The sequence below is a fragment of the Xiphophorus maculatus genome, chromosome 17 (assembly GCF_002775205.1).
Source record: "Xiphophorus maculatus strain JP 163 A chromosome 17, X_maculatus-5.0-male, whole genome shotgun sequence".
NCBI lineage: Eukaryota > Metazoa > Chordata > Actinopteri > Cyprinodontiformes > Poeciliidae > Xiphophorus > Xiphophorus maculatus.
Window position 1 is genome coordinate 13,293,985 of NC_036459.1, and position 12,252 is coordinate 13,306,236.

Here is a 12,252-nt window from a genome sequence, read left to right on the forward strand (position 1 = left end):
CAGCACATAATTATTAAGTTAGAGGAAAATATAAATAAATCCCAAAATAATCCCCACAGCAAGATGCTGCCACCACCATGTTTCACTGAACCAAAAAGTTCAAGGATGCATGGACGTCTTAATTTCCACAGAAACATTTTGCAGACCATGTATCATTCATACATTTATTAACATTTTTATCCCTTTTAAGATTTAAGAGAATAATAATATATATTTTTCAATTAGATAATTCCCTCAATAGTTGAGTACGGTAATCACTCTCTAGCAAATTCCTACAATATACCTGCAGCATCTACTTATTCTGTCATTTTTACCCTCTTTTGTTTCTTTATTGCTATTATCGCAGGGATGGAAATCAAAACCGTAAAAAGCCGTAAACACCAATCTTTCCGAGAAAGCTCCCTGATTGGGCGAGACAGGATACAACCCTCCAACACTCACTCAAGGCCCCGAGCCAACACAAGCAAACAGATGTCACACATATGCCAAAGCATATGATCCTCTGATTTACTCTCCCCCGCACACATCAGTGAAACATCAGTCAGGACACTCTGCAACCCTCACTGTCAAGTAGGGAAAATGAATTTTCTGGCAATATATCTGGAGCCACACGGCCATAAAAATACACCAGCCATCATCCTGCGCAGCATTTTGGCTGCGTTTATGCTGAGGAGCACTTTTGGCACGTCGCTATTAAAGGTTATTATGTGTCACATATCAACGTTTTTGTGTCATTTTTAACCAGAACCAGCTGGTTTTGTGGGCCAAATCTTTGTGAATGTCGTTAAAGGGGAGAGAAGGGGGGGGGGGGGGGGGCATAAAGTTCACCATATGATAGTCATTAGAGAAGGAGTACATGACAACAGAGTTGGGGAAGGGGAGGATAAATGTGTGGTTGTGCAAATATACATGTCTGCGACTGGGGGAACAGAGGAGACCAGAGGCAAATACAGAAATTTTACATGTAGAGTAAAAAAAAAAACAAAAAAAAAAACACTCGGTGTTTCTCGAGAGTAAATTTCTCTTTAAGAAAGTAAAAAGATGTAATTAAAAAAGTACATTAATGCTTCAATTTCCAAATCCAACGAGCCTTACCTTGGACAAGACGTCTCAATACCTCAAATTAGTGCAAGTACAAACCACATACAGTAGATCCACAATATTAGAGCAGAGAACCCCGCTTTCCCTGGGTGGGGTTGAACTCTGACAAGTAAAACAATAGAAAGAGCATTCAGAGCTAGCGTGCCGGGATTTTTCCATGATGGCACAACACCGGCCAGAGAAATGTGGGAGCAAAGTGCCACTAGAGTTCACCTCCAGCAGGTTCAGGCTCCACGTCACCACGCGCCAAATGCGGAGCAGAGGCACTATGACACAGTGGATTACGTGCCGAAACAAGCAGCTGCTCTGGCGACAAGATGAGTGCCGCAGGAGGAGATCCTAAGAGGCGAGTCATAAGACTCCCTTTTGAAGGAACCTCCAAATTAAGCAACTACTAAATCACTAGGATCCACTAGTACTACGTCTTTTTATAAGATTTTATTTAAAATCTTCTGGTATTTAAGAGTTTGTGATGCCATGAGTTGTAAAAAGATTTGCAGGGCTTCTGGGAGAGCCCACAGCATCACAGAACCTCTATAAACTAAGAAATTAATCAATTAATCGCATTATAAATTAAAATGAGCTTGATAATGCCCATTCTGATGTAGGGCAAATTTGTTTAGAGACTTTATAATCTATTTATTTTTGGTTTCGGTTGTGTGTGGTACTTATTTCCTTTTCAGTTGTGTTTTAGTTTGGATATTTAAAATATCGTCCAGTTCCGGTGTTGTGTGTTCTTCTAAAATTAAAGTTTAACGGTCTTCATTGTTTTTGCTGTTATCAACATATTACTTGATCATCGTGTCAAAACAACAATATTATGGTTTATCGCGATAATTACTGAGAGAATTTATCGTCCAGCAATACTTGTTATTGCGACAGGCCCAAACAGAACCCTTTGGTTCTTTCCCATTGTGAAGAGCGGTTAGCAGAAATGGACGCTTGTGTCATGTCATATTTAAACCCGAGGGAAACAGAAACACCATTACAAAAAGCAAAAAGTAAAGTCAAATCTAAAAAGGTCATATAGATGCTCTTATTTTGTAGAGATGTAAAGTTTTGCTTTGGTGATTTTGTAAAATAGCATAAAACAAAATGAAAAAAGTGTTATAGTTTAATGTGTTTTTCCCACTGAATAAATTAGATCAAATCAAAATTAATAATTTTGCCACTTTAATAGAAGAATAAATTATTTCAAAAATATCTTAACCACTGTATTTTTCTGTCTGTCTCTCTTGTTTCAAGTTGGTTTCAGTATAACTTTAACATTAAATTACAACCCACAGAAAAACTTATTTTACCAACTGTGCTCCTTTTGTCTTGTTGAAACCCTCAAGATAAAAGTTTAAAAGGACATGAAAGAACAGCACACGAAGATTTAGATCAAAAACAACAAACAGACGTTTTTTTTCCCCCTCTGGGTTTCATTCCACGACAAAGTCACACGACCAGACAAACACTGCGGTGGTTATCCGCGTCGGTTTCAACATACTCGCACAGGGATCTAATGACTGCAGCTCCAGGTCTGCCACACACACAACGGTCCCTGTGTCGAAGCTTATTAAACGATCACACTTAGGCATCTTGGCTGAGCTAAACTGTCAACGCTGAAGACTGCTCTCCATGTGTGTGAGAGAGGTGACAATTGAACCAAGGGCGCCACGTCACCCAACTCACATGACCCGGCTGCCTGCACGCCTCGGAAACTTTCCACTCGGCCTGGAGGTCAGACACCTCTGCAGGACGGGACTGGCATGCGTTTGGATGATGCATGCAGTCGGCCGGTCTTGTTTGCACGTTTCCCCCTCCCGACCCAATGCAGTTCACTGAAACTGGTGGCACTATGTGGCTGTAAAGTTCCCGTTCTTCTTACCTTGCAGCCCTCACACGCATGCACTCCATAGTGAAAGCCTGAAGCTTTGTCTGTGCACACCCTGCACTCAAGGTTAAGGGGGCCGCTACCCTCGTCTGGACAAAGCGATGCGCCGCACTCCCCAGGCAAAGGACTGGAGGCCGGAGTCAGAGTATCTGCAGAAGACAGAAGACAAAAGAAATGGATTAAGTAGAGAATATAGGCCTTAAAAAGAGTTTTTAACGAGAATATAATTGAAATTGTACCTTTCAAGGAATTAATATACACCTTTCTCATGAAAATTAAAGAAGCATCCATAGCATTAGCTTAGTATATTATCATTTATTTTAACTTAAGCTCACAATTTGGTGTTTGGATTTTGAATTATAAATAACAACTTCAGTGCTTCATTACAATCTGCTGTCTTTCCAATAGTAAACTAAACTTTACTCTTCTTTCCATTGACCTAATAATCTCTCTGGCTTTGTACAATGTTAACTTTAAGGTTAGAATAGAAATATCAAAGTCTTGGTGTGCTCCATCTGAGTTTCAAGTGTCAAGTCAAACTAATGTGTCCTGGAGCCTCAATTCCAATTTGAAGAGTTGTGGGTACACCAAAAAACAGAGCTTAGCTTTTTTCTAAAAGAATTATGTCACCACTAGGCACCTCTGGTAACTAACTTAACTTATTAGTTAATTAACATTAACTTCCAGCTTCTGAAGTTTTAAGCTTTGGGCATTGGTTCAGTGCCATTACTTACCCAATGGGATGGAGCTGCTGGGCCCAGAACCAGTGGTTTGGTATTCTGGGAAATCAAATCCCAGCGAGTCATCTTCTATTGATTGGGAAAAGTCAGGAAGATTCCCTATCAGGTCTCCACACAGCGGACTGTCCAGCAGGGATTCCCCAAGAGGCGATGGGGGGCTGTAGAGTTCGGCTGCCATGTTGGAGATCGGGGATCCAAACTTATAGGGATTACCCATCACTCTCCAGACTGTAACAGAACGGCAGGGAAGGCAAGGTTAAACAAGATCCTTAATCAAAAATGGCTGCATTTTAAACCACCAGTTGGACAACTTTAGGAGGATTAACCTCGCAACTGAAACAAATGTTGGTAGTGGAGGTCTAGTAAGACTAACATGGATGTAAGAACCTAGGTGAACCCATGTACATGGGATGTATATACATACAGAAGTATAAACAGTATGGATATTTTGATCCTGTGAAGATTAGAGAAAATTCTCAATTGAGTGTTAAGACAGTAACTGATTTTTCTGGCCACATGGGGTTAAATAACAATGCTTTCAGATAATAAAATGCTATGGTTTGGTGATGTATGCGTCAACAGCTCATTATGTACCCATTCATTTATGTTCTTTACCTGCCTAATCCTGTTCAGGATCTCAAACGATCTGGCCTTTCTCTTGTTTATATAACATGCTAACTTCCTGTAGCATCTTACTCTATTTTATTTACAGTGCAATATAATTTGCACTGAAATGCTAACAAATCTACAGAACAACTTCAGTTCACATATCTGAACAAACATTTCACGAACTAACGTTGGAACGCGCTGCCTCTTTGGACTCTTGTGTCGAGACGTTGACAACGTGATTGATCAACGCGGGCTTGTTCTTGTTTATCTAGTCTGTTTTGCTGCATTTCAGAAGGCAAGCCCTGACAGATCGCTACAGTTGGGTAACGTCAGAATGAAAGTGTGTCTGTGAATGTAGAGCGTCGTAGAATATATGGAGCACAGAGCATATGGTGAAACCGTGAGACAGCTGTTGGTCAGCAAAGAGGCTTTGATGTGAAGAATCTGCCCGCTGGCTGACTGAGGCGTCAGACTGTCAGCAGACATTTCCCAATAGCTATGTCTGGAAGCAAGTTCACAAAGTTTGCTTTATTGCATGTTTGGCCGCCCTTTACACAACTAGTCTTGCGACAGTCAATAATCAAAGCTTATCATTTTAAAAGGAGGTTTGAATTTGAGGAAAACACCAGGTTTGGATCTTAAATAACCAATATTTGCCCTAGTTGAAAGATGGCAAACAGTATTGCTACCCTGTCCTGTACTAACCAATACTAAAGTGCCCTGCAGAGGACAGTGAGAGGAGCCAAGGGTCACTGGGATATTTGTAGCTGTGTACACAATATTTCTGTTTACAAAATATAACAGGATGTTTTGTACTAAAAATACAATATTTCATACTTTTATAGCTTTGATTGTTTAATATCTATGTCTAAGAAAACACATGCGGGGTAACCTTTGTTGCCGACAATGCGTCAATTTACTCACCATTTTGTTTTAGTTTGATCAGTGTTAGTAATTTGTCATTTTTCATAATGGCTCCATCAAAGGGCAACTGAACCATAAAAAAAAAGAGGATTAATGTGCAAAATTATGAGATTTGCTCAATTTCTTATCTCTTCATTAAAACACTTCACTACATGTAAATAGGGAGAGACAAAAACTACAAAACAAAAGTACAAATGGGCAAAACAAGTCGACTATTCTTTGATAAGGATCTGTTTCATACTTCTGCAGGGCTTTGAACATCAACTTACTTGATCAGTTCTGATTTGTTGCGTGCTACTTGATGAAGTCTACATTGTTTCTGAAAAACGGTGAGTAAAGCTGCAACATCTTCAACGTCTCTCTGCGCCGTAAAATTACTAAACAATTCACCGGCTGACTTTCGACCATGCTGAGTGACTATACTTCCCTTTCTCTGGACGACTCCGGCTCTTGCCCCTAACGTTTCCCCGTCACCTCAGAAAGCCATTGTGTTTCACCTCCCCTGAGGAACACCAATCCCAGTGTGCTCTATCTTTAGAGCCACAGGAGTGGAAACAGAAGCTGTGGTGTCTGACGCCTGCTACACTCAACAAAGCACGTTACCAGATGACACAAAGGATACTGACTGATAATCAACAACTGCTGAACTGCAGCTTCCTTGATATTTAAGATCAAAGACTGTCAAGAACAGAATCTGTGTGCTCTTGATGTATCCTAAATTCAGCCTTTTATACATTTTACTTATTTTAAGAGTAATAAAGAGTAAGTTGGAGTGTTTACAAATACATCAGAAACTCTTAAGACAAAACGTTTTGGTGTAAGTTAGCAACAAAGGTGAAAATCTACAAGAAACAGGCTTAAAACCACAACCAGTTTAATGATTAAATTAATAAATTACCTCAGCCGCTGCCACTCGAAGCATTTCCAGATTATGTTGAAAGTCTGTCGGAGACCAGATGAGAGAGGGAGGGAGGTGTTTTGGTCCTGTGACCGGATCCGTCAGGACCTTGACGCGTCACCTCTTCCTCCTCCCTCCGCTGTCAAAAGCTGCGATTCTCCTCCCCAGGAAACAACCGCTTGACACACCTATAGATCTAACCAATCAGATCGAGCGCATGACAAAAAAAAAAAAAAACAGACATCGCTGATTGGAGCTGTCTGCAGTTATAAATTTAATAGAATATGATCTACGCGCGTAATTAAGCGTAGCAGAGGCAGGCCTATGGAGAACCAAAACTGCCACAATTCAATGAAACGCATAAATAGTTTTAATAAAACTGGAAATGAATGCAGTAAAACCTATGGAGTGCCCAAAGTGCCACAATTCAATATAATGCATAAGTAGTTTTAATAAAACTGGAAATTAACGCAGTAAAAACACAGAATGACAAAAGTGGCTACATTTAACAAACACATAATTACTTTAATTTAATTAACTAAAATTACAAGTAAATCCATTGCATTTTAAATTAGTTCATTTGAATAATAATTCACTAAACCCTACATACTCATTTCTGATTAGGTTATGGCTACCATGTTGCTTTAATTGTGGAGGACCAAAAATGCCAGTTTAATTAAATTGAAATAAAATAAACTATAAACTAACAGAATTTAAATACGTAAATAATTTATGGTGGGCAAAACCCCAAATAATTGCCAAGTAATTTATAATCTTTAAAAAAAAAAAGAGCAAATAAAAAAAAAACGAGGAAAATGAATCATTAGACAAAGTATGCATAAGTACTCAGATATTGTAATTATTTATGGAGGGAGGGACTAAACTTTACAGTTGAACAAATTATTGTTTATGTTAGAATTTAAATAATGTAAATTATTAAATCTGTGTATTACCATTTAAGTTGTACATTTATGAAAGTCCAGTAGTGTCAACTTAGTTAATTCAATTAAAACTGGTTCTAGAAACATTAAATGATCAAGTCATTTTAAAGTAATTGGATGAATACATAATTAAAAAATATTGTTTTGACTACATTTGAAGCATATTTTATTCAAATATTTATTCATATCTTTTGTTCTGCAGCGCAGCATGAGATGATGAAATTTGTTCCTCTGGCTAGTCAGAACAGTCACATCTCCACAGGAAGTCCACTTTGAAACAATTATCTTTCAATTAAATAGCCATATTTTTTATATATATATTATTGATTACATAAAATGTATGTAGCACATTTGAGCTAGTAATTTCAAAATTACAATTCAATGATGCCATTTTTTTTTTTGAAAACAGTGATTTTGGCTGAAAGAAAAAGAAAACGAATCACTTTTGGCAAACAATGGCATAAGCGATTATTTTAGGAAGGTGATGATATTTACATATCTTGGATTGTGGCACTTTTTGCTTTCCATACTTGCAAAGCAATTTTCGCCATTTGAACGATATTTCTATAATTTGTGATTGTCACTATTCTCCTGATAGTTCCAACTCTTATGCCATTAGTTTTAGACTCATTAAGCAAAAATCATTAGTGCAGATGGGCAGGATTCGGTGGAAATGCCCTCCTAACACGGACAGCGTCTGGCGCCATCTACTGTGAAAGAATGCATGGCAACGATTCAAACGTGTCCTCATCCCATCCTGGGATTTAAACTGCAAACCTTTAGGCTGTCATCCTTTCCTGTTGACTTCCAAACTCCTGCCTGGCTGCTCAGTGGGTTTTAAACAAAGAGGTGGGTGTTTCTGCCTGTGCTTTGTTTTTACCTCGACACCCTGCTCAGGTTCTGACGAGCGCGTGCCGAACGAGTCTGAGGATTTTTTTTAAAGCTGTAAATCCAGATATGATCTTTTAGTAAAATCCCATCTTGAAAGTTTGACTTTTCATCCTTATCTTTGATTTGAAACCTGGAAATTAATTGCTTGAACAGATGGGTAATACAAAAAAAAGACAGATGAGGAGATAATCTTCAGAAGCCTCTTAGATACTGTGAGTATTTTGTTATATAATGAGCTACTTAAAAGGGATTACATGCCAGGATTTCAAGAAAATATTTCAATAATTAGCTTTGATGTAGAAAGAAGACCCGACTTCAATCGTTTTTTGCAGTTATATCTTTATTTAATTAAGAAAGAAAAACATAGCGAATCAATGAATAAACCCAGCATACAGTTTTTGTACAATCTGTACAAGGAGTCATGTTTCAGCGAAAACGCCTGATGAAGCAGCATCACTTACCGATTCAGAGACGAGTTTGAAACCTAATACCAGTCGTGTGCCAAGTGTTTTAAGGGTCATTAGAAAGATGATAAAGAGGTTTGCGCTCCTGTGATGTATTGCTGCCCTCCAGGGAAGGCAGTAGGTTGTATAGTTAGCTCCTGATGGGGCAAAATCACAACCCTGAAACCACACAACCTACTACCTCACCCTGTGCGAACACCATGAGTCTCGAGTCAAAAGACGTGAAGCAAAACTACTGAAAGGGAAGAAAATCACAAAAATATTGATGCATTTAAAAAGAGATTTGGTAAGCAAATGGAAGACTCCGATTAAAAAATTTAAACCTTACACTGTGGGAAGTGACAACATAACTAAACAGCTGTTTGATATATTCCTGTACTTAAAAATAACGTTTAATTTCTTATTATAAAGGCTTACATTGACATAAAATTATTTACTGTAAGTTAACATTAGAATTAATGTTTGTTTTCAATATATGTCATATTGCAATTATGGCGCCAAACAGGCTAGGACCGCCTCTGCTTGTTAATGAGTTAAAAAAAATCAACAAAAAAAAAATCAACAGGATGCACACAGATTATCACATTTAAAAAATCGGAGATTCCTGTAAATCTGCAGGACGTCTCGGTGTGTCACGATAACGAAGCCATCACAGTCACTTCAGGAAAGACAGTAAGTTGTATAGTCATCTGACAGCTTGGGAATGACCCTAAAACTATACAACCTACTACCTCACCCCAAAGGACAGTTTGTCTCTTGCTGCTGCCACTTGTAAATCCTCTGCAGTTTAACCTGTGGAAACATCAACTTAAAACAACTGACAGACATACACAAGATAGATGGTACTAATTTTAACCAATCCTACCTGGATTGGCACAGAGTAGAGCTGATTTGTCTCTAATTGTTGCTGCAATTAGAGCAGCAATTGCAGCAACAGTTGTTGCTGTTCAGCTGCACTTTTCCCCCCCGTGCTTAAAGGAACATAAGACAACAATCCCAATCGCAAAAAAAACAAACTGATTCATAATGTGGAAAATAAAGAAGAATCACTCAATTAAAGTTCTCAAATTACTTGCAGCATGTTTGCTAAGTAGCCAAATGTAGGCCAGCTACAAGAACAGATGTCTTGCCAAATAGAATTTAAACGTTATAACTTTAATAATCAACAAACTTTATTATTTTCCCAGCAATTGGAGTAATGTTTTCATTTTATTCCTACCAAAGCATATGTATTTTTGTTATATTTTAAGTAAATACGCTGAAATCCTCAAAGTTATCAGATTGTTAGATTGAATTTTCTACTTTCACTTAAGTTCACTTAATTTATTATTACCCATCTAATATTTTGAACCCAGAGTCCATATCAACACAGTATAAACAAGAAAAATTATATTTCCAAAGTTGTTCAAGTGTTTTTTCCCCCCCTCATTAATCTGATTGTATCAGCAGTGTTTCTTCCATGCTTGAACTGGTTAATGTGAAGATGTTTTCCCTTTTTTTCCTCCCGGAGTCAAAAGTGTGATTTAACACAGCTGTCTACTTCCTGCACGTCACTTGGAGTTTTTCGGGTCACTTCCCCTCCACAGTGTCAGGTCTGAGCGCTCCATCAGCTCACCTCGTCTCTGGTTTCCTCAACCTGAAGCTGACAAACGAGAGGGGAGAGTGAGCTGCTGTCGGCTCGATTCCAGGCTTTCACTTCCTATCTGACGCGGGAGCGCCAACGTGGCCGCCTGCACACGCCGAGGTGAGTCCAAGGGTTCGGATGTTTCCACGCTCGTGCACGTGAACAATCTGAGTATGAATTTTATAAAAAAAATGAACATCGTGTTGGTGACTAGCTGTAGTTTGCAGGGGGGAGGGGGGGGGAATCTGTGGGAAAATACTCAAAAGCAGTTTGTTTGGCCGTGTTTGTCTATATTGCAGGGATTGATGGAGCAGATGGGCGTAAATGTGCATGAGAGGTCACACTGACAGGTTGTGGTGGTTTCAGGGAGTTTCCTGAGTGAGAAAGGGCTCCGAGGCTGTGGCTCCGCTGCGGTTTCCCTCTTCGAGTTGGCGAGCGACAGGAGACTGAGGCAGGGTCGAACTTATAAAAGTGACTCACTGCATTAACTCCTCTCTCGCGCACACGCATGCACCAGGTTGCGGCTGTTTTATAGCAGGTTCAGTTATCCCATAAATGCCACCCAAATCCCCCGAATGAGCCACTTAACGTCCGAGCCTGTGAGGTGTACGGCTGACCCGAGCGCTTCGCTGCTGAACTCGGATGCTGAAGCGCGGAACCATTTTTTATCCGATAATACAAACGCCGAAAGATCGAAGGAGAAAAAAAAAAATAAAGAAAAAAAGAAATTAAAATCTTAGAAATATGCCATTTTTAGTTTTTCTTGCAAAACGCAAAAATCCTAATGAAAACTGTAACTTTGAGTTACTGTTTTAAATATATACTTCCTCCCAAAAAGCTATAGTCCACTTATTATGTGAATGATAAGGAAGTTTAAAAAACAAAACAAAAAAAAAAGAAAAACATTTTGCACATCTGCATAAAAATGATGTGGGTTGAAAGGGTTCGCATAGTAGCGGGGATTTTTTTTATCTGCAAAAAAGAAACAACATGAGGCCAAAGTTGGTTTCTGATTCGTCACTCTACTAGAGGGCACACAATTACAAAAAAAAAAAAAAAAAATCCAGAAAAAACTGTGCTAAAGGCCTTTTCCACTTCCAGTGAAAAAGGCCTTTCACTTCTTAGTATTTATACCAACTCAGATTCGCTCCCTTTTAATGCTCAGAGAGTCTTTAAGGAAGTTTGTAAAGTTATCTAGAGATGAAAAGGCAGTAAAATTTACCTTTGTTGACAATAATGTTAAAACTGGAGATAAACCTTTCAGTCGGTCAGATTATAATCTGCCAATTTCTCCTTGATCTGCTCTAATTGCTGATCAGCAGTTCAAATTCTAGGAAACTATTTTTTTTCCCCTCCTTGAATTCAAAGAATCTAAAGTCTCCAACAATATTCAGTCCATAAACGCATCGCCCAATCGCATAAGTTTTAATGCTTGAGTGATAACATCAGGTATGTGTTAGGGACATAGTTAGAATAATCTAGTATTTCCTTTTATCATATATATCATATTTTATCAATGAACGTTTGTAACACTCTTGCAGGTGTTATAGAGTTGACAAAAATAATAAAGAAAACCTGCCAGAAGATAACGTGCCACTTCAAGAATAAATAATGTAATGAGTTCAACTTGCTTGTTTTTAAAAAAATGCAATAAAGAAGAACATTTTCTCTGCTCAGTTCTGTTTTTCCAATAGAACTGTTGTTTTTGTAAATGCACACTTAAAAACAACACACTGGCACCCGGGGAATTAAAATGAAAAACAAACCGTTGTTAGTGGGATTGACTGAATGAAATTGTCACAAGGTCGTTAAAAGCTTAAAGTTTTGAGCATCATAAAGGCTTTTCAATCGCTCTGCGTGCAGTTGACCCGAACCGCCAACAGGTGTCATGTCTCCCCAAGAATGTAAAGGGGAGTCTGTGCAGAGCAGCAGCGGCGCTCGCTCACAATGAGGCCTTTGTGCAGTTCCGGGGTGCAGGCCAGCGTGCACTCGTGTACAGTTTCCCTCTAATCTTCATTTGACCTTTAGGCTGAAGGCTTTTCTTTCCCCCTTTCTTCCCCCACGACTAATTTCCCTCCAGGAGATTATCTTGACGCTGCTGCACATGCTTACCAATACATGCCGACTTTGACGAGTTGCTCGGTGTTGTGCGCCGCGAGCGACTTTGTTCAGCAAATTAAA

General features: G+C 38.9%; 1 protein-coding gene across 3 annotated transcripts in view; it reads right to left on the reverse strand.

Annotated features, from left to right (window-relative positions):
* The window catches only part of ppara (peroxisome proliferator activated receptor alpha), a 47,595-nt gene that overhangs the window by 5,473 nt on the left and 29,870 nt on the right, over positions 1-12,252 (reverse strand). For 2 of the 3 annotated variants that reach the window (XM_014476054.2, XM_023350186.1), the window contains 2 exons: positions 3,715-6,347; positions 2,975-3,129 (listed from right to left, as the gene is read on the reverse strand). In XM_014476054.2, the coding sequence (XP_014331540.1) occupies positions 2,975-3,129; positions 3,715-3,937 (378 nt within the window). In that variant the 5' untranslated portion in view covers positions 3,938-6,347. Of the gene's footprint in view, positions 1-2,974; positions 3,130-3,714; positions 8,898-12,252 lie in introns of those variants that run through there. The other variant, XM_014476055.2, reaches the window with a different exon arrangement.